Below are 23,649 nucleotides of genomic sequence, written 5' to 3'. Positions count from 1 at the left end.
TTTGGTTTTATAAATGGTTTATGTGCAAAACAAATTCATTTATTTATACCTGAATTCACATAAATCATAAATCACAAATGGAATTGTGTTGTTTTACAACTGCAGCAATCAGAAGTTTCCAACATATACTGTAGTTGGTCTGATCTGCAACCCCTAGGAGTTTTGTTTTGTTTTAAAAGGCACAAGTCCTTTTTTTGCAAGACAAAATGACCATCTTTTAGGGTGGGTGCAGTAATCAGACAAGTTTTTTATAGCACCGTAAGATGCATGTCATTGGAAAATAAAAGCAAAGAAGTAGGCTAACCTCCCCAACAAGTATGAAAGTACATTTGCACATTAAGTCAGAAGTATTAAGTATGATTTTGGCTCTGTCGTGACTAAAGGGAGAAAGACTAAAATCTTTGCTCAGGCTGATGAGGAGCAATGCCCTTCAGCATATCTGGGCCTATGTGTGTTGCATTAATGAACAGACTCTTAGTCATCGTGGATAAGGAGTAATTGACTGTGACCTTAGTCACTTTTACTAATTGAAAGCATGATGATTAGTTCTTAAGGTTTTAATCCCAAAATTTGACTTGGTATGTTTAAGGTTTTGAGGTAATTATTCAGATAACCTTTCTCTTGAATTGGGAACAAAAAGTAGCTTAGCTCAAAACGTTTTTTCAGCCTGCACCATATTGACCACTAGATGGCGATCAAAGAAATCAGTTGTATTATACAAGTGATGGCTTTCTTAAATTCAGGGGTTAGTCTATTCCTTTCCTTTTCTCTCATTAAACAAAATACAATTGGAATTTGGGGTTTGGTGTTTCAAAATGTTTGTTTATCATCCTTCTTTTAAAAACAGCACCTTCCCGACTCCAGATTCATGCCATCTATCTTATGAGTGATCATGTATGCATGCTATTCACAAGTATAACAGACAAATATGGGAGTTTGGAGATATCTGAGCAGCTGGATGCTGTGACCAACAGCTGAGCAGAGAATAGGTGTCCACTTTAATTTCACAGGGCCCGAAATGTCAGGGGACGCAATTTCCCTGCTGCAACCTAAGCAAACGTGCCCCCCCCCCCCCCACACACACACACTTACAAGCACTGGGGATCACAAACGTTTGCTTGTATGATTTATCAATGACAGTCTTACTTAAACTTTCAAATGCTTTCCAAGGCTTCCCAATATTTCATTTTCCCCTGTGTCTGTCAAAAATGATCCCTAAAGTCCAAATAACCCACAAATAACGCTATATTTTTCAGCTGTGTTTTAGTTTTTAGTCTCATGGTTCTTTGCTGCCACTATTTATTGAAATATATCCTACTATTCATTTGAAAGCACAACTTAATTTAACAGTTTTATTATTATTTTTTTTATTTTCACAAGTAAGTTTAAATGGCTAAAAACTACAATTTGTGAACAAGCAAAAATGAAAAAAAAAAAAACGTTTGAAATTATCTTATAAAAGAACCATACATATGAGTATTACATTAAAAGTCTTAGTTTGAATAAAATTGAATAAGGATTCGTCGAAAAAATCCACTAATCCACTAAATTCTCTTTTAAACTGCAAATTGCGTGTGGTTTCATCTTTGACAAGTAATGTAATGTACAAATAAATGCTAAATACAATAAAATATAACAAATGTTGTATTTCAAGCTCAACATTGAAAAATTATTTGTCTCCTTTACATACTGAACAGTAGGGAGCACAATAAGACAGCAGCATTTGGCCCCGCCCATACCGCATCAGCCCCGCCCATAAGCAGTCGGCAGCGCTAGTGCTGTCTCACTCCCATAAGCACAAGCGCAGGTACAGCACTCATTTGACAACACAAAGAACGCCTGGAGCCGAGTAAACAAACAGCTTGCTCTTTGAGTTTAGACACTTTTTATTGCTTCTAAACATGCTTGTCGTGTCTGCCAGTGCGAGTGCCTTTTAATTTGGTCTCATGTTCTTTTAATATCCTTTGGTTGAGTTGCTGTGTCAGTTGTTAGCTACCTGTCCCGTTAGGTGTGGAAGGAAGGAAGGAAGGAACGCACACAGGAAACGTTCCTCCAAAGTTCACTTGAACAGCTACAGGGCAAACGCGTCTAGATAAGGTAAGAAAACTTGTAAACGTGTCTTTATTTTTTTCTTGCTTTAATTTTGTCACCTGCTCCTTTTGTAAATGGTTTGTTTAATCGCTGACCAGATGGTGAATAAACAGTTTAAACGTTAATGTATGATATTAAGTTAATATAAGGCTATTCATTTAATGTAATAATTTATGTAATATTAAAAGGCAATCAGTTTATTGCAAGGACGCAGAGGGGTTTCTAATGTTGACGGTGCGGTAAGGGTCTTAAAAATCCCCAGCAAGTGAAACAAAAAGTTTGAGGGGGTTTCATGCGTTCAAACATTTCAGTCGCTATAAAAGATTACAAGTTCAGTAAAAGCTCTTTCATAACACAAATCGCATTGTAACCATAGCAACAATATGGCGTTGTCTCACTTTTCGTTAGGATTATTATCATCAGACTTTTAGTCTTTTTGGTAAAGATTTACACATTACAAGTATGTCACAAAAAACGTGAGTGATTTTATTTGAATGCTTTTAAGATTAGCTTTTACGTTTAGCCAACTGTGTAAGGAACGCCAAAATGCATTTTGCTTAGCTCGAACATCAACAGATATTTATCTGTACATGTAATCTCCATATTAACAATGAATAAAGCAGTTGGCATCTCCTCAAATTTGAGTAGAAGATTTCAAGAAACCAGAATATTGGCTTACTCTGGTTTTGGCAGTCGGGTTAATTATTTTACAAGATACTTAGTCATATTCTGACTAACACTGAGTCAGTCATTAATAAAAATGTTGTTGCAGGTCCAACAAAGGATGTTGATCCAGGAAAATTTTTTAATTGGGTAAATCACTTTAAGCACTTTAGATGATATAATCAGTACAATCATAACCTACATCACTGGTTGTTGGGCCAGATAATCTTGCTTTGTTTAATCTTGTAATCTGCTTGACTTGTTTGATATCAATGCCGATTTACCAGTTAAAGAGAGAGTTAACCCAAAAATGAAAATGTTGTCATCATTTACTCTCCCTCAAGTTGTTCCAAACCTGTAAAAGTTTCTTCTATTGAACACAAAAGATATTTTGAAGATTGTTGGTAACCATACTGTTGACGGTAGCAATTGATTGCCATATTGTGGAAAAAGCACAATGGAAGTCAATGGCTAATTCAATTGGTTACCAACATTCTTCAAAATATCTTCTTTTGTGTTCAACAGAAGAAAAAAAAAACTCATACAAGGTTTGCAACAACTTGAGAGTGAGTACAAGATGACAGAATTTTCATTTTTGGGTGAACTTTCCCTTTAAGTCACATTTTTATATATTTTCAAACAGTTTCCCATTTGTTTGACACATCTAAAGTGCCATTAGAAACAAAACCGGACCAAAAGTTAAAAATGAACCCATTGCTGACTGTTGCATGTTGTGAAACACACTCATACCGGCTTTTATATAAGTTTTCATCTGCACTGAAGAATAAAGATCTGTTAGGTGAGTAACAAGAATCACTGTTGCCCATCTCTAAGGAAACTGTCTTCATTTATCTAGCATGGCGGGTGTAACGTTGAATTATCCTTCCTTATCGTAAGTGAGCTGGGTGATGCTGTGAGATGACCTATTATTATTGTCAGTCCTGTGGGAGCTGAGCCATGAGCTGTCTTTGATTAGTTCACACCCCCCTCCCACATGTCAAGGAATAATGGACGAGACTCTGAGACTCAAAGCACAGCGTTGCATCATTAGTGGACCAAATGACGTCTACCCTCTTAAGAAGCCCGCATCTGATGAGGTCCACTTTAATACTTGAGGATCTTTAATCTTCATTGCGTTTGACGTTGGGTGATTTTTAATTTAGTACTTAAAGCAGAAATCTGTGGTTATTTGATCAGTAAGGATTTCTTTACTAAATAGCAGCTATTTAAATTAATTGTGAGGCCTTATTGTCTATGGCATGTTTGACTAGGTTGCCAAATTTAGCTAATTTTGGAGCACAAGTTGAGGCAAAGCAGAGATGTAGTACTGGCTTGTATCATATCATTAGTCGGTAAACAAATTGAGGCTTTCTGCTGCACATCTTTTCATAGTTTTCACATGATGTTAAACCCTCATAGGAACGCCTGCCTGGAGGGCAAAACAAGGCTTTCCTCTACTGCCTGCCAGTTATTTTTTACCAGGTTTGTACTAAGTACTACTGTACTGATATTAAAAGACTAATTTCAGTATGCACCTTATGATGCACGCTATATACGGCAAGTAGATGCGCCAAGAATATGAACACAACACATTAAATTGAATGTTAAACATTTTCCCATAGAAGACCATTAGAAATAAACTGCTTGATATGTGATTTAGCTTGTTGCATTCATACAGTATAGAATGCAACAGTCGGGTTCCAGAAGTAAAAATTCCATCCATTTTCTCAATAGGGATGTTGATTTTTAACATTAACTTGTAAACCTTTAGAGACAGACATGCTGATTTTAAAAAATCATGTTTAACAGCGAAATTCAAGGTGAAAAAGTACATTATCCTTGATGCTGTGAAGAAAATTCCACCAATCAGAGAGCTCAGCAGGGAACAATGACGCACTTTTTTAATGTTGCGATTTACCTCGTAGCTGGTTGGTTTGGTTCATGGCTTATAATGCTTTAGCAAACATTTTTTAAAGTCCCTAAAGGGAAAAATTAATGGGAAAAAATACTCCCAGAAGTGACGCCACAGAAAAACTCTGGCCACATCTGGTTGGTTTTACATAGCATACAGTGAGTGAATTATCAATAAAGTGTATACTGACGCCTCGCCCTCATCTCGACATCCAATCAACACCTAATGCATACAGCTGAGATGGACTAAAGCCAGAAGTACTGTGGCAACGTCTCCAAGATGCTTCAAGAAACCTACCTGCAAAGCTACAGTACTGTTAAAAGTTTTATGCACAAGTTTTATGTGTAAAAATGCTGTAAAATGAGGATGCTGTCAAAAATAATGTCATAAATAGATCTTCTTTATCAAATAACTTCTGTTAACTAAATTAAATCAACATTTGGTGTGACCATCCTTTGTGTTTAAAGCAGCTTTTGCCCTAGGTGCACTTGCGCATAGTTTTTCAGGTATCTTTGCAGGGAGGTCTCTTGAAGCATCTTGAAGACGTTGCCACAGTTCTTCTGGATTTAGTCTGTCTCAGTTTGTTCTGTTTCTTCATGTCGTTCCAGACAGACTGGATGATGTTGAGATCAGATCTCTGTGTGGAGCACTGGCTGTTGTTAAACAAAAATCTCACTGGATTATTACAATTAATGGCAAAATGAGTATTTGGAAATGTAAACTGATATTTCCTACTGACACACTACAGCAAAAGATAGAAATAACTGACTTAAAACCATTTTTAGCTGGTGAAAATACTAGTGTTCTAATAATTTTGGCCACCACTATATATATATGTATATGTCAATATGTGTCACTACATCAATGTTATCTGAACATTTTGTGTTAATTCCTGCTGTTTTTTTGTTATTAGAATACAGCAGTGGGTGCTGTATATGGATCACAAGTGCCCAGAACTTGCAGTTTGTTCACATATCGTTGTTCTTCAGTTGAGAGGTGATGAAAATATTTGTGACCTAAAACACAGGGAAAATCGATAGGTCTGCGTGGTAATTCAATGGCTGTTTTGCCCTCAAGGTCTCTGCATCAGTCATGTGACTGAAACTATGAACTGATCATGTATTGTATGTTGATCATTCAAACAGATGGCACCTGTGCTTACTGCCTCTGATATTTCAGGTGGCAAAGGAAGGGTTAAGGCTTTGATGGCCTTCATTTCGGCCAGAACAATGTTCCCTCTGTGTCTGCATGCCTCAAATGCCTTTGTCAGGTGCTGGTTTTGCCAGGGAAATATTTCAGCACCTAATGTATGATTAAAGTTTGATCCAGAATTACTTTCTTCTCACCAGTCCACTGGACTTAATCACCAGGGGTTGTTGCAAACTACTCCATTAGGCCATTCTTGTGCTTTCGGCATTAGCATTCAGGAGGGCAGCGGGTTCAGCTGGGTGGAGAATGTGCCAAGCTCAGCATCCCTCTGTTTGGAGTGAGTGGAGCCATCTGAGCACAGTATGTTTATCCTGGTTTGTTGTTCGTTTTGCTCTGTCCCTCGTGTGTAGGAGGTGTTAAGTCCTTCATTTTGTCTCACTCTTTTAAGATCTTTTTTCCCCAAAATATTTTTTTATGGCAAAGTTTTTCGTATAAGGTTGTCCAATGATTTTGTATTTGATGTGGATTTCATTTGCATTGAGAATTGCTTTAGAAATAAAACAATACATATCCTGAAAATATCCTGTTTGAGTTCTAACATTAAGGCTTTGCTCATATTGCAACTAATTTGTTTTTTTGTAAAACTAATAAGTGTAATTCATTCTGAATGTATTGGAACCCATTTTCAAATATCTGGATTTTTGGATTGGATTGATTTTTGGATGGACTGTTTTGGCCAGTATGCCAAAAAACATGCCAGATTTTTCCTGCCTGTCTGAACAAAGCCTTAAAAGGCTCTCAAAACACAACCGGAAAAGCTTGGCATAGGAGTAAATTCTAACCAAAGATGGCCGATTGCAGGCAGTCAGTTAGTTGGCCAAGGAGGAATGATTACTTAAAGAACACCACTGAGCGGTGTTATGTCTTTAGCTCCATTACTCTCCTAAATAAATGATGGGGCATTAAATTAAACACATTTGATCTTTCAAAAATGGCGCTGTTCCACATTAGCACAATGATGTGTGGGGTGAGGTTGGGTGCCCTGTCATCTTTGATCTTTCTGCTCGGAATTAAAACTATATTGTCACTGATGTGCATAGATAAGTTTGTATAGAAGATAGATAGTCAGAGAAAGAGAGAGATTATTTTGTTTAAACATAACTGTTATATGCACTCTGTTGCACAGTTCCAAAACCTGAGGTGAAAAATGTAGATTATTAATTAAATCGTTACTTTTTTTTTAATGTTTTTGAAAGAAGTGTCTAATGCTCACCAAGGCTGCATTCATTTGCTAAAAAAAATACCATAAAAACCGTAATATTGTGAAATATTATTATTATTATTATTACTATTTAAAATACCTGTTTTATATTTGTATTTTTAAGTGCTGTTTATTTCTGTGATGTCAAAGCTGAATTTTAAGCAGCCATTATGCCAGTCTTGTCACATGATCCTTCAGAAATCATCTAATATGCTGATTTGGTGCTCCGGAAACAATGTTGAAATCATTGTGCTGCTTTACTATTTTTGTGGAAACTGTGATTTTTCACGATTCTTTCGTTCAAAAGATCAGCATTTGTTTGAAATGCAAATCTTAAGGAATCATTATAAATGTCTTATATATATATATATTTATTATTATTAAAACCGTAATATTGTGAAATATTATTATTATTATTATTACTATTTAAAATACCTGTTTTATATTTGTATTTTTAAGTGCTGTTTATTTCTGTGATGTCAAAGCTGAATTTTAAGCAGCCATTATGCCAGTCTTGTCACATGATCCTTCAGAAATCATCTAATATGCTGATTTGGTGCTCCGGAAACAATGTTGAAATCATTGTGCTGCTTTACTATTTTTGTGGAAACTGTGATTTTTCACGATTCTTTCGTTCAAAAGATCAGCATTTGTTTGAAATGCAAATCTTAAGGAATCATTATAAATGTCTTATATATATATATTATTATTATTATTATTATTATTATTATTTATGTATTTTTTTCTGTTATTTGTGTGTATACATTTTTATGCTTATTAGAGAATCGCTCCGATAGCTTAGCAAAATGGTAACATAACTTAAAATCAATTGCAAATGTTGTGGGTGCTGATGAGGTCACATGACTAGGATGGCATCAGCTGTCTATGTAGGCAGTAGGCATCTAGGCAGCTCACTAGGTTTTGTAACGGAGCTAATCTGGATCATAATTAACTTGGAAATAGATTGTAATATTTCAAAATGTGTGAATAGCTTCCCATATATTAAAATTTACTTGATATGGTGATAATAAACTGTAAGATTGCAATATCAAAAATCTTTAAGCAAATTTATTTTTGGTTATTGTTGCTTAGACTTATGTTGTAAAAAATGTTGTGTGTTGCAGGTCAGTCATAATTTTGGCTTTTGTTCCTCTACTGTCTCACTTTTTTTCCCCAAATGGCACCACCTGCTGCTTTTAATTACTACCAGAGAGTAACTAAAATATCCTGAGTCCACAGATGCAGCCCAGCTCTCATCTGTGGCATTTTAAATCATAGACTGTCTCCAGTCAGAGAGGAAGGAGGCGTCTGTAACACTATATTGCTAGCCTTATAATTACACTGATGGGCATTTAGCATTGTAAAACGAAGGTAGTTGTTCTGTGAAAAGTGCTTTGTGTCATTTCTCACAACTGCTAAATAATGCCTACTTTTAATTGGTTCCAGTTTATGGTGCTGAATTTTGCTTTCTGAAACTAGCTGTCAGATAAATTAGTCTTATTCACAATTAGAAACTAATTGCCTGTTGATTTTTTTTATGACATTTTAATTAGAGCCATTGTATAATTTCCTTTGGGTTTTTTAAAATAAAAATAACGTTGTCCTGACAGTGAGTGTTTCTTCTAAAAAGACGTCAAGTGGAAAAATGACAGCACCTAACGGCCGTGTTCAAGGCTACAGTAGCTTGTATAATAGAGGAAAGGACCTATATTTAACTCAAATCTATTACAGTGTCTTCAATCAATCAGAACAAGGTCTTCCTTTAGATGCTTGTGGCTCAGCGTTCTGCTGACTGGGTTTTCCAGTGAAGATGTCCTCTCCTTGGCCTGCAAAAACTTGTTTGCTTGATCTCTCCACCCAAGAGGACAGAGCCCTCAGTGAGTGAAAAATGAATAAGGAAACCCATTGGACATTTGACCCAGTTCATACCCTCATCGATCATAAGCAGTTTATCATGATTGTGATAGCTGTCATGGCATGGCAGTCTATTAGTCATTTAGTAGTATAGGAAATGAAGGACTTGCGTATTTGTTTTTGATTGCCATGTGTCCCTAAACCAGCCTTGTAACTAATTTACATGGCAGAGAGTAATAAAAAAAAAAAAAACCTGCCAATTAAATTAGCCTTTTTTCCACTTTTAAAGTCTTCCATTTAATCTCTTATATAAGAAACAAGTGAGAATGGCGTGCAATGAATGAGGTACAGTCAGCTATTATCGCAAAATAAACCCTGACAGGGTGATCATAAGCCTGAAGAAAAGAGGAAATCATTTATTGCTTATCTTATTTCTACTTCATTACAACAATCCGTCAGCTTAGCAACTAAAAAAAATAGAAATTGCGGACTGATATGTGAAAGTATTTTCCTTTCTGTTTGGAGTGTTACAAGCTGTTCGTGAATAGATAGACTCACAGCCTGTAAGTACGTTTTCATATTTAAAGAATTTTCCACTGATGATTCAAATGCGAGTTTTGAGCAGTGTAGAGTAGCACGTGTTGTTTGTCATTTCTCCGTTCACAAATGTAGACATGGTTTTATGTTTACGTGGCGTGATGCAATGCAACGCGTAAAAAGACAGTATAAGTAATTATAATCCGTAATTATGTCCCCACTGGATGCAACAAATGCCTTGTTTGTCATGGGTTTTATTGGTTTTGTCTCGTTGCACCGGGACCAGAGCATGTGAGCGAAGCGGAGCGGTGTGACGCTCCGCTACTAGCTCACCTTTTGCTGCACCATGTTTGCGTAGCACATCTTCGTGCTCTCTGTAATCAATATGAATCTGTACTAACTTTAACAGTCTCCCCACACTCCCTCTCAGTTTCTTCTCCCTGCTCATTCTTAACTTTGATTTTTACTTTACATTTATGTATAAGGCTTGCAACTTCGTTGAAACAATATCTGAACTCCATAACTGCTCTACTATCTCGAACAAGCAAATCACCAAACGGCATTCTGGGTTGAGCGAGTGGCGCTGAGCGTATTGAATGAGCGGAGCGGAATCTTCAGAAAGGCTCTGCGCTCTTAAAGAAATATTACCACTCCGCTCCCCGCTCCGCTCAAGAAATATTTGATGCTCTGTGCTGCGTTTGACCAATTGGAATAAAGTATTCTAAAGAACTGTGTAATAAATCTAATTTGCCCATTATTGTGCAAAGATGAACAATTAATAATGCAGTCCATTTTTACCTGCACTAACATTTTGCATAATAAATTAGAATGTAAGAAATAAAGCATTTGATTCAAAACACGCCATAGTTTGATTCATACCTCTATTTAACGGCCCTCACAAATGATGTTGGACCTGGCCACATGACATTATGACTTACGGTAAGAGAGGTCCATTGTTTTCTTGACAGTATGAAGAATTGTGGCCTCTCCTCTCTCTCCATACAATTTGATTGTAGTGACATTTTTGCTCTCTGCCAGTGTAGATTGCAATCCCCATGCATTCTCTTCAGGCTCATTTCATATCTGACGTGAGGTAATGACTTTTAAAAAATGACTTGGGCGTTTATGTCATTTGTGTCACTGCTTGGCCCAGAGCTTCACAAGCAGCATATTCTGCTGTCACATAAACATTTTCCATTGCAATATTTGTGTCACGAGCTGCCTTATAAAGGTTAGAAAACCCTGCATAAATACGCAGTCATAATGTTGCTATGTCTGCATTTTAGACCCTCTGAAATAACGGATTTCCACATCAGCATTTTGTCATTCTCATTAGCATTCTGAGCGAGCTGTGCTCTGTGAAGTTGACGCATCTTTTTTCATTCTAGAATCCTTGGGCGAAATAGATCGATGTCTGAAATCAAACAAACATGGAGCTTTTGTCAAAGTTCTGTCACCAAGAGTAAACCTAATTGCACTTGAGCTGTTTTTCCATAAATAATATAGCATCCAAGCATATTTAAAAAAAAAAAGCTCTTGCGGTCAGTGTACATAACTTTGTCAGATCTACTGTTGACAGTAGGTACTTCTCAGTGTTTTGAATACTGATCAACCAATACATATTTTTAATGTCTGATGGCAATACGGACATATAGAAAGTAGAGTAAAAACGGAAAATGTCAGGTCAGTATATCCTGGTCAAAATATGTCTTTCATCAGTTGTAATATATTTTTGCCCACACTGGAGGCCAGATATGCTGGTTGTTTAATTGTTTTGTGGTTTAAAATGGTTTAACTGGTTACACAGGTTAAATGTCCTGCAGATGTCCTTGATTTATCTCTCTCTTTCTTTTTTGATATCTTGAAGTTGCAAAATTCTTTGTCGTAGTCATGGCCAGCTATGAGGCCACCAAGGTCCGGACCTCGGTAAATTTTTCATGTTCAAAAATAAAATTTGTTCTCTGAATGACTAATTTGCTGTTTAAAACTCCTTATATGAGTGTCTGCATGTATAATTCAGTTTAGACAGTTTGCAAGAATGTTTAGCATCCGTGGTGTGAAAATAATCGCTGGCGGAGTGAACGAGGCTTGAGAGAGTTGTGAGTGAGGGAGATCGCAGCCAGATCCAGCTATTATAAGCGTCTTTGGACTTGTCATTTTCCACGTAATTTGACACTTTAGAAAGTTAATAAAGTGGGAAGTTGCAGTTTAGTGTTAGCAATATCTTTATCTTGTCTTATTTACAAAAGATATGAACTAATTTCAGTTTATTTCTTATTTATTTTTCAATTTTTATTGGTTTTCATAGCAATATTTGGCATCGCCAGCACATAATAAAAAGCCCACGGGCAAGTTATTGCTGACAGGTACCACATTCGGTAAGGAAAACGCAAAAAACAACATGATATTATCTGTCAGAAACATTATCAATGCTATCAAAAACAGTAGCATTTAACATTAGTACACAGATCTGTTGAGGTAGGTTACAGAATGAAATGAAAAATGCAAACACTAACCATGAAGAAGTCTGTGCCGTTTCATTCAGTTACATTTTCACAAAATCATGCTAACAACATTCATAAGAGCACTAGACAAAGTTATCATCTATATAGCAATGGTTATTAATGAAAACTATAACAGTAATATGTACTGATGCGTGAATAATAAACAACTATAATTATCTACCCTTTGTTTAGTGTATATAATGAGTTGTATTTGTAGGGGTTATTACAACACAATTCTTAATCCCACCCCAGACCTCACTAATTTTCAAACCCTGGTTACGGCCATGGTCTTAGTACATGTTTGGAGGCTATACTATACTGGATGAATTCCAAGCTCTTCCAGGAAGTTTTATATACTAGTCATTGAGAAGTAGGGTTGTTCTAAAACTTGAAGTAGAATAAAACTTTTTGATAGAAGTAGCAAGCGTTGCACAACCACAAACGTTTTTCATTGTACAAAAAGAGCTAATGCATCCTTTTCGGTTTGCTTAATAGGCAAAAAGTTTCTCCAACAATATTCTAAGAAACAACCTCACACACCCCAAATATTATTTCACCACCAACCGCAGCAGCTCCGCTGGTCTTCCGCTGCTCAGTCTCTCTCTGTTTATTTAGGTGGAAGAGGTCAAGTTCGAACTGTTTGTGGTCTTTGTAAATTCCAGCCTGAAGTGTTTTAAAAAGTGTCGGTCTAATCTGTAAGGTCACATTCACTCCCTCGTTGTAAGGGAGTATTTCTACTCAGGCCTTGTGCAAGGTATTTGGCAGTTTTGAGCAAACAGATGGTCACTGGAATATCTTTTAGTAGTTAGAGTGAGTGTGGTGGGGGGGCTGACACAGCATTGGAACGCTTCCATTTAGGAGGGAGTCAGACATAAACAACCTGCTAATATGAGTCCGGTCATGGCAGGGCCTATTCATCTTCATCATCACCACCCCTCTATGTAGTACATTGTCCATGGTGCATCATCTAGTCACTGAGGTTTAGTATTAAAATAAAAACAGCATGATTTAGACTGATTAGACACATGATTTAGACTAGGTAAATGGCAGCTTGGCTGTAAAATTGTTTTTGTTATTGTCTTCATGCTGAATCCTCATGCTAATAAATATTATTTTCTCTTGTAATTAACAGTACAAATGGTGTTGTAGATATTATACAAAATATTTCTTGGATATTATACAAAATATTCTTTAAGGAGCAATTTGTTACAGTTCAGATGGATGGAATAACAGATGCTTAAAGGGAATATTTTACCTGATACAACTGAAGACAAGCTTAAGAAAGCAATTTGTTTCCTCCTGTTGAAAAATGCAACACCTTTGTCCTGTAAATCGATCAGCTTTGACATCTTACCACTGAATAAAAACAAAATGTCCGCAACCATTCCCTAAGGCAAAGAGGCAATTTTCATCATTTTCTGCAATTGTCTCTTCACTTGTCAAGGGCCAATGGTGGTTATTTGTAGCGCATCAGTTTGAGGAGCACTTGATTGCGTGAGGTTACTTGGAATGTCTCATAGTGCAATGACATCTTAAATGACTCAGGGGCTTGTTTAGTTTGTCACCAAGCTGTAACGGTCTAACTCCCAGGGACCTGATGTATGAATGTTGCGTACGCACAAAATGGGCATGGAAATGTAGAAGTACTGTTGGACAATTCAGCCAAACATTTATACTTTTTATAGTTACTTCCTTGTATTTACGATTTAATGTTTTAATCACAGCGAGGATTGCTTGGCGCATGACAATTCTGCTTTAAATTGTGTTCTAAATAGCAAAACTCATGTTCTGAGAAAATACTTTTGCACGAATAATGATCATTGATGTGAACTTCATTCGTCTGATGGCATAGACGGTAACGACAGACATAAGGATGCGCTCGTTGATCAAACAGTCCATTGGCTGGTTTGAACAGGTCCGATGTCCGTAGAACTGTTCACAGGTGTCGCGCACAGACAGTAGCCTAATGATAACCCCTTTCGTGCTCTTCCCAATATTGTGACAAACACCATATTTAAAAGATAGAATTTGAAGGAAACCGTAAGATATGCATGATTTATTTTCAAAATGTTTTGTTATTGACGCGTTGAGTCAGACAGCTAGACTGCAAAAAATAAGGCCTATCTCTTTCCATAAAATATAGGCTATAAACATTCTAAAATATATGTTTACGTTTTAGGCAAATTGCATAAATTAGAATAGTGATGTCTCAAAACGCATTTATAGTCCGTATCTCATATTTTCCTAACGTGTTGTAGGCTACTGCGTTAAACGGTGTCACGTGGATGGAAATATGCATGGAAATTATATGCAGATGACGTTATGCATATTAAAACTAGGCATTGTAAGCTCCATATATGGCTATTTCGGGGAGGAAACGGTGTGGAGATTCATGTACGCACAATCTTCCGCTGACTGGGTATTACAAAGGGAATTTTGCGCAGGTTCTGGCGTATGCATGGCTTTATAAATCTGAAAACTTTTGTACATACGCAAAATCTAGCTTTTGTGCGTACGCACACATTTAAGATGAAATCTATGTAAAGTTTTATACATGAGGCCCCTGGTCTTTTTTCTCAGTGTGACCGGTAGTTTGACCTCAGTATGTAGTAAACATGTTTAAGATGCTAATAGTAGATTGACTCACAGAGGCCTTTTCTGCATGATAGGTGTAGTCAATTTTAGCATTATTCAACGAAATCCAGTTATTTAAAAAAGAATCCACCTAAATGGGAATTTCACATGAGGGCGAAGAATCCCAAGCAGATTTCACAACAGGTTAGTTGGTCACACAGATTTGCCACACTGACCAACAAAAAGCTGCTTGGTTTGAAAGTAACTTCTATATGAGGATCATGCATTGCTATGCTATTAACAATTAACCTTTTTTTGCCAACAACAATTTGTCTAAATTTCACTGTGAACACACCTCGAGACTGTCAAATACTGAGTTTTTTTTGTTTGTTTTTTTGCTATATGAGGTTCCTTTTTAACTCAACCTTTCCCTTCTACGCTAATCTGAGATGCAAACTGCTGAACCGTTTCCCTTAATGGAGGCTGTTTGTCACATTTCGTGCAGCAATAGGAAATGAAGCAGCAGAAAAAGAGAATATTGTTCCTAAACTCTCACCCATGTCAGAGCCCTTAAAATATGGTACAAGAGTCAGCTAGATGTGAAATGGCTTTGGAACATAGAGAGAACAATGAGAGAAACTCTGAGAGAGTTTCATGTCGATTGACAGAAACTGACTTTGAACCTTATTGGAAGACATTTCATTTTATGCAGGTGTGAGACTCTTTTTCTGAGGGTATATTCTAAATCCATGCACAATTCCACTGAAAATGTCTAAAGGTGATTTTTCTTCTCAAGTGCTTAAAGGTACAATATGTAAGTTTTCATCACTGGAGGGCACGTATTCAAAACAAACAAAGAAACAAAGGCGTAGTTTGATGATGCCGTGACTGAGTGTGGAATCATGGGAGTTGTCGTCTTCATCCCCACAGCCGACGCAATCCGACGGGACTCAGGCAGAAATCATGTTCATGGATGAGCTAATGTATTAAAGATTTATTAACATCGTAGTATGAAGCAGAGTGAGGCGGAAAGCCGTCGAAGTGAAACGAGGCCGCTGAAGCAATTGCTAATGAGAGACGAGAGTGACACGGCTCGAAAGCAGCGGAGCTTTTATTGTGCCACACTTTAATGCTTCCGCTCCTTCCGGTTGTGCGTATGTGGGGTAAAACAGGGCTGTTTTATCATACTAGGAAATTTTGGTACCGTGACAACACTACTAGATACGTTTGAAAGTTCTGTTATAATGCTACTCTGTGCGGTCGTCTAGTCTAGTCTGTTCTAGTGGTTTTTGGATATTTTAATAAAAAAATGTTTACCTATTCCCTTTCAACTGATAATTAAATGAACTGGTGACCCAGCAAAAAGTTGTTATATTTTAAGAGACTGTAGAGTGCAATTGTTCTATTGCAATGTGACTTGACCCGTGGTCTTGTGTAATAGCATGTTTTCCTTTTCTGAGAGTTCTGTTGAGACAAGGAACAGCTGACGGCTGCATTTCATCACTAGTTCATAACAACGACTAATCCTAATTATTTTAACCTCCTGCTTGTGTTTATTTATTGTGCCATTTAATGTTTGGATATTAATGAATAAATACATGATGATTTATTAATCTTTACATAGATGTTCCTGGCATGCAAACATTAAAAATGTAAAAAGTTGGTGTAAGAAGTCTTTCATGTCTGGCACGACCAGATCAAATTAACCCATAATTAAGCCACCTGCTCTATAGATTACCGTTCCCCTCCTAGATCTGCCACACACACACAGCAGTAAATAGATGCTTAATTATTCAGCAGTTCTCCAAAATGGATTCTCTTCTCTTCATGGGAGTGCAAGAATAATTGCTTTCTTCGCAATTAACAAACACTGACAGCTAATTTACAGAAACACAAGCTCATTGCAACTCGTTTTGGTTATGTAAGAAGTCATTTATGTCTTATAACACACCCTTGAAAAAGCATATTTTAGTCTGGCTTGTAAAAGCTGAGCTAAAAAAGTTTTTCATATTTAAGTCCAACAACATGGATTGTTTTTGCTAAAGCAGATTAGCTGATGCTAGTACAACATTGCAGCCTTCGCAGATTCATCACTGTTGAAATTGATTCAGCTAATCTATATAAGAGTCTATCCTAATATTTTTCATGAGCCTTTGGGTTATTTTTGAAGTGGGCATTCACATGAGACCTTGGTGACGTAAACTAACTCCCATTGCTCTGTTGGGTCTTCTAAATGCCGGATATGCCTCCCACCAGCGTAGTGCACATGAAAGGCTGCTGGTGGTCTCTATTCTCTCCCTGATGTCCCTGATTACTGTTTGGGTGCACTCTGCAATGATTAATTTAGCAGATAAGCAAAGGAGGTATTCAGAGGTATGATGTTGCCATGCTTATAAATACAGGAGCCCTCATGAGAGGCAGACTGGAGATTAATTTGGATAATTTTCTTGTGTATTTTTTCAACACGACTTGTTTTCTTGAACTTTATTTCTATCTAAATCAGCCTATGTATGTCATATTTTTGCAAGTTTTCATTTAACTTTCTGAAAGTGTACCGCTCCAGTGATTGGGGTTGGTAGGATTTTTAAGTCTTGTGCTCATCAAGGCTGCATTTATTTGATTAAAAATACCGTAAAAACAGTAATAATAGGGCTGCACAATTAATCGAATTTCTAATCGCGATTACAATTATGGATGCCACAATTAGGTAATTGTTCAAAGCGGCAATTATTATTATTAAATTATTATAATTTTAGTTTTAATATAACATTATAATACCATTCATATTTTTACTTTTTTATCATTTAAAGAAGAAACCAATCCGATGTTTAGTTTACATTTTGAGGCTTAATACTATAGAAAAGCACTAAAAGTTTTTCAGTTAGTGTTTTCAACTTGTTTATTTTCAATTTCAATTGCAATAACAATTTCAAGGGAATAATCAACAATTATGATTTTTGTCATAATCGTGCAGCCCTAAGTAATAATGTGAAATATTATTACACAATAACGGTTTTCTATTTTAGTAAATTTTGAAATGTAATTTATTCCTGTGAGCAAAGCTGAATTTTCTGCCATTAATCCAGTTTTCAGTATCACGTGATCTTTCAGAAATCATGCTAATATACTGATTTGCTGCTTAAGAAACATTTCTTATTATTATAAATGTTGAAAACAGGATTCTTTGATCTTGTCACTCAGGATTTTTTGGAATATTCCAGGGATTTTTGGAAAGTTTCCGGAAATTTACCGGACATTTTCCACCCCTTTGCAACCCTACTCCTGATCAGTTTAATGCAGCCTTGCTGAATAAAATTATTAATTTGTTTCTTTTAAAATAATTAAATACTGACCCCAAACTTTTTAAATGCTCGTATAAACATAATTTCTTAAACATAAAACTTTTTAAGCAGATTTGTAGCAGAAATCCAACAACGGACAACATTGAAAGCACTTCTCTGTCAGCTTTTTTTCACAGTGCTTGGATTTGTGCAAATGAAAAGCTGTCTCATTTGATGAGACATCATTTTGGCTGATGCCAGGCGCGCCCTGGCTTCCCTGATAAGGGTTCCAGAGGCTTAGTCCCTTGCTCACAGAGACTGATAAGCAGGGGAAAATCTCTGAGCTGAGGCTGCAAGAAGGTGAATTGATTCTCTTGGGCAATTCAGCGATGATTACTACAGGCACAGCGCCGATCTGGTGACTGGCACACATGACCGCGAGAATGGTTGAGGGTCCACAACTGTTACGCTGGCAGTTTTCAGGTATTGATGGGATCCACAGACAGAAAGAAGTCTCTTATGCCCACCCTTAGGCTGCATTTTTTGTTTTCAATTTTAATGTTTTTAAAATGTAATATTCCTTTGATGGAAAAGCTGAATTTTCAGCCATTATTCTAGTTTTCAGTATCACACGATCCTTCAGAAATCATTTTAATATTTGCTGCTCAAGAAACATTTATTATTATCAGTGATGAAAAAAGTAGTGCCGCTTACTACTTTTGTGGAAACCATGATAAATGTTTTTTTCAGTGTTCTTTGATGAATAGAAAGTTAAAAAGAACATCATCTATTTGGAATAGAAACCTTTTGTAACAGTATAAACCTATTTTTTTTTTAATAATATTAATGCATTCTTGCTGAATAAAATGATAAATTTCTTTAAATAAACATCTTACTGGTCCCAAACCTTTGAACAGTAGATTCAACATTGATAACCACAGTTATAGAGCATAAAATGTGAAATTGAATGGTCCATTTTAGGAATTATGGATCTGCTATATTTAGAGGATCTGGAATGGCATTGAGCTGTGACAATATTGGAAATTGACTCTTGTTTCTCCACTGCACCCCTCATAAGGTTTATGGATGTGTCAGCCGTTTGAAGTGTCACATGGTGCAAATGCTAATCTGCTGTTTGTTTTATGCAGTGCTCTGTGTGTCTTTCTACAGGGTCTTTGGTGATCAGTGGGATGATAGTGAGGCGGTTTGGAGTCTGGATTGAAGGAGCATGGTGAAGCACCAACCACTACAGGTCTATGAGAAACAGTTGTGTTTATCATGTCTAACCGGGATCTACGGATGCCGCTGGAAACGCTACCAGCGGTCACATGATGACACCACCAAGGTGAGTTATCCCGTCGCCAAATCATCTGGCTGTGATGTGAAGACCATATTAGAGCTCAAATCCCACAGCTAATGTTTTAGATGTCACATTTTAATTTATAACACGTATGTTATTTGACTTGAGTGTTTATGCGAACAGTTTTGATTCAGTGAAGTGCATTAGATTTAGCAACTTTCAGACCCTTTAGTGTAGATGCATGTTGATTTTATCAGACGATGCCGCGATTATAAATGAGAGTGACTCCTGGTTAACATTAAAAGGGGTCGTGTTTAGGCACTATTTAGTGTGGTATTTTTTGACAATATTCACTCATCATGACAGTAAAATAGGTCATTCTAAGTCAATATACTGCAGTATTTCCTCTCTCAATCAGTAGAAAATATGGTTAACACCCGGTCATGCATGAAAAAAAAAACGTCATGTACCGTGAAACCGGTATAATTTAGAAAAATACCGTGATATAAATTTTTGGTCATACCGCCCAGCACTAGTCTGAATCTCACAAGTGATTCCTTCGCGAATCAGACTATACTGATCCAGCATGTTTGTTGTTGTGTGGAGTCCTTTAGAAAACCATTTAGGTTCATAAGGTTTAAGTAACAACCTATACATATGCAGATTGTTTTGAAAGCATAATATACTCTTAAAAATAAAGGTTCTTTATTGGCATTCCACGAAGAACCTTTAACATGCGTGGACCATTTCCAAGGCTCAAAAGGTTCTTTATAATGAAATGTTCTTTAAATTATTCAAATGTTATTTACATTAAGAAAAAAAAAGTTCTTTAAGAACTGTACACAAAAAGGTTCTTTAGGAAAACCAGAATGGTTCTTCTATTGCATTGCTACTAAAACCCCTTTTCGGAACCATTATTTTTAAAAGTGTAGGTTAACAAGGATTGGAATTTAATCAGGTCACATGTTGAGTCATAGTTTCCAAGAAAACTTTTCCGAGAAGATCAAAGTCTCGATTAGTCAAGGGTCACGGTTCAGTATGGGCTCAGAAATTCATTAGCTGATCGCGAACTCTGTGTTTCCTTGTGTTCTTTATTTGTCACTTAGATCAATGTGACACGTCTATCATTGTCTTTGTTTTGTGCATAGACAAAGATGATGTAGTGTCAATATGAGAACACAAGCTTCTTCAGAAACTCCAGGTCATTAAGAGGTCAGCTGAAGATCTGATCACATGCCCAGCCATTTAAAAATGTTCTTAGTGTATTTTGAATCAACATTTGCACTGTAAACATCAAATTACCAGACCTTATTCAGTAATAAAACACAAAAGTGAGATGGAAGCATTTAATTACTGATTTTACTATATTTAATGATGTTAGAAATTGAGTCCTTTTGTTTAAAGGTCTTTTGATTGTGGTTCGCTCACATCTGCTTCAATAGAGTCAAGTATAAGTAAGTAACGATCAGTCTTTTAAACATGAAAGTGCTTTTTGTCTAGGATACTGCTTCCCTGCATTTAATTAAGGGACATGCGCTGAGCATCAGGGGAATTGTGATGTTATTTATGCGTGTTGAAAGAGCCGTCTCCAGACTGCCAACAAATGGTATTATCCTCATTGCCTAATGCAGTGAGCGAGGCCAAGAGTCCATGAGGAGGATGTTCTGCTTTAGTAAAAGACTTTAATCAAAGCATCGCATGTCTGTATATCTTTTTACGTGAGTGGAATTATGTAGCTAGAACAGCAGCTGTGGATTTGTGTGTGTCATGGGAATGTGTGCTCTTTCATGTTGTACATACCCTTTCATTTGCCACTGTAAGTGTAACGCTAATAAACATCCTCTAGTTTTTTTTTTTGTTCTTTTCCTTTTCCATGGTCTCTCCAAATAGTTGCAGTGGCTCATAAACACACAAGTGTTAATGGAAAACCTATAGTCCTGTCTTTTCATTCAGTGATTTTTTAAATTAGGCTAATCAAATATCCCTGAAGGTGCATTTGTTAATGTTTGCTTTCCTTTAGAGAGAGTTTTGCCTTTGAGCATTACTGTTTTCAGATGTGTAAGGTCCCTGTGGGAGAAGAGAGTTGGGACACAATTGCTTGTCAGAGAATCAGGCTGTAAGATGAGACGCAAGTGAAAGGAGAAGACTTTGTGTTGAAAATCAGTGACACAGATTTTGACCGTGTTCATGTTGCTGAGAAGAGCTGGAGAGATGGTTGTCAGAGAAACCAAGATAAAGTTGGAGGCTTATCAGTACAGATGCATGTCGATAAAGGAGGACAACACCAGGGAAACTACATCAGTTTCTAAAGAATCTGTTGGAAGAAAGTTTGATAATTATTTACAAAAAAGTATATCCTTTGTTATTGGTGCTTACTCATAATACAGACATCAAATCATGCAGGAACTTTTCCAGTGGAGTTTTTTTTTTTTGCTAGGCAGACAATAAAATGGGTGAAAGAATCCATGAACTATAACATGAACTATATTTTACTTTTACTTAAAAAAAAGAAAAGAATTTAAATTGCATGCATTTTTTAAAATTGCAATTAATATAATTTTAAAGTGTTTTTGCTATATATAAAATGTATATTATATACAGTATAATACAAAAAATATATATGAATTATGTATATAAAATATATAATTGTAAAGAAATGTGTGTGTACATATACTGTATACACACACACTTATTAATTTTATATAATTAATTTTTTACTTTTACTTAAAAAAAAAAAAAGAATTTAAATTGCATGCATTTTTTAAAATTGCAATTAATATAATTTTAAAGTGTTTTTGCTATATATAAAATGTATATTATATACAGTATAATACAAAAAATATATATGAATTATGTATATAAAATATATAATTGTAAAGAAATGTGTGTGTACATATACTGTATACACACACACTTATTAATTTTATATAATTAATTTGTAATATAATTAATAATTTAAAATAAATATATAGTTTGGACATGGTAATATGATAATACTGTGATTTTTATGGATTTATTTCTTTATTAATTTTTTGACATGTACTATGGTATTCCATGGTATTCGAGTGCCTTATAGTGAATACCATGATAATTGCATGCGATAATCATCCCTTTCTGTTTTATATCAAAGTTCTGTAGTATTTCTATTCGAAACCATTGGCCTTCCATGGTACTGTCCTCAGGGTAGGTGTATGAGCTTGCTTTTTAACCTTTTTCGGATTCAGAACATAGTGTGAGTCAACTAGATGGACTCATGCATCACATCTACAATCAGAGTGCAGTTGGATCAATGCCTACTATAATAAAATGAGCCATAACAGATAAGATGAATATTTCCATTTTAATTCCACAAAAGAAGACTAAGCCATTGCCCTGGTTTCCTGTTGTTCTCTGGCTCTCAGCTGCTTGTACTGTGCTGTCAGCAACTTCGGCTCAGTCTTGACTGTCCGCAGCGGGAGGCCTGACCCTGTCCACAGAAACAGCCAGTTCAGCTGTCTGCGAGAGAGAGAGAGAGAGATAACCGGACCAGAATGCACTGTGGTGTCAATTCTCAATGAATACAGCTAATGTAGTTTCCTGTCACTTTTAAATGAAACCGGATATGCTGTCTTTACTCATACATAAAAATTTGACCTTTGTCCCATCCTGCCACAGTTGATAGTTTCATTGTCCAGGTCTCGCCCTCATATGACACACTAAACTCTGAGCTGAGAGACCAGGGATGATGCAAAGCGCATCCATATTTCATGATTCCAGACTCAATCTGTGGAATCATTGGAGCGGAGAGATTCTGTCTGGCATTTCAAACGCAATACAAAGCCTTTGTGCATTAACCCCAGTAGAGCATGGTGTACAGTGGTCTAATATGACTAGTTCTGTTGAGTTATTCTATATGAAGCCTGTCTTTGTGTCTCTTAAGAGTGTTTGTGTGTGTGTGTGTGTGCAGTGTTCGAACTATACCGTGGACTTTGGGGGAGCCCACTTGATTGGGGGGGGGTTCGTGCGCTCAAAAGAGGGCAATGTCTTACAAAGATACATAACAGCTGCAAGTGTATACACTACTTGCTTTATGCAAGCACTATATAGGATAAATCACTATACAGGATTTACCCTATTATACTTTATCGACACGAATTGATAGGTGAAACAACAAAGAACCACCCACAAATAGTCTATAAACAAAGCATCAGGCTGTCTTTGAGTTCACATGAACAACGGTTAAAGTTACTCGTCGTCAGGCTACAGAAGAATACCATAATTACTCCATTCAATTAGGCCTAAGACATCGAGAGTCACGCAGACCTATAACAACCCAGCCACAACACATAATTGCGAATAACATGCCTTACCTTAACACAGAATCGACCACAGAGTCCAACGTTTATATTTTTTCTACGAATCTTTAAGTTAACATGTACTAAACATGAGTGGAATTTGCACCGCAGCGCCCCCACACCTTGATGCTCATGACAAGAATAGCATGTATAGTTATCTTTATTGAAGTGAATTAGGTTTAAATCGCC

The 23,649-nt window shown here is 36.4% G+C and overlaps 1 protein-coding gene and 1 long non-coding RNA gene across 5 annotated transcripts in view; one reads left to right on the top strand and one right to left on the bottom strand.

Moving 5' to 3' along the window:
• Positions 1 to 1,794: 1,794 nt before the first annotated feature.
• The window catches only part of LOC107666190 (glycerophosphodiester phosphodiesterase domain-containing protein 5-like), a 53,437-nt gene continuing 31,582 nt past the window's right edge, over positions 1,795 to 23,649 (top strand). For all 4 annotated transcript variants that reach the window (XR_001631643.1, XM_016457385.1, XM_016457384.1 and 1 more), the window contains exons 1-2: positions 1,795 to 2,097; positions 18,997 to 19,171. Coding sequence is in view for 3 of the 4 variants with exons in the window: in XM_016457385.1 (XP_016312871.1) it covers positions 19,055 to 19,171 (117 nt within the window). In the remaining variant the exon portion in view is untranslated. The remainder of the gene's footprint in view (positions 2,098 to 18,996; positions 19,172 to 23,649) is intronic.
• The window catches only part of LOC107666193 (uncharacterized), a 9,852-nt gene continuing 8,680 nt past the window's right edge, over positions 22,478 to 23,649 (bottom strand). Inside the window, exon 3 of the long non-coding RNA XR_001631644.1 lies at positions 22,478 to 22,621. This is a non-coding gene — a long non-coding RNA (uncharacterized LOC107666193). The remainder of the gene's footprint in view (positions 22,622 to 23,649) is intronic.

The sequence above is a fragment of the Sinocyclocheilus anshuiensis genome, unplaced genomic scaffold (assembly GCF_001515605.1).
Source record: "Sinocyclocheilus anshuiensis isolate Anshui unplaced genomic scaffold, SAMN03320099.WGS_v1.1 scaffold984, whole genome shotgun sequence".
Taxonomy (NCBI): domain Eukaryota; kingdom Metazoa; phylum Chordata; class Actinopteri; order Cypriniformes; family Cyprinidae; genus Sinocyclocheilus; species Sinocyclocheilus anshuiensis.
This window is presented reverse-complemented; position numbering and strand designations above follow the sequence as displayed.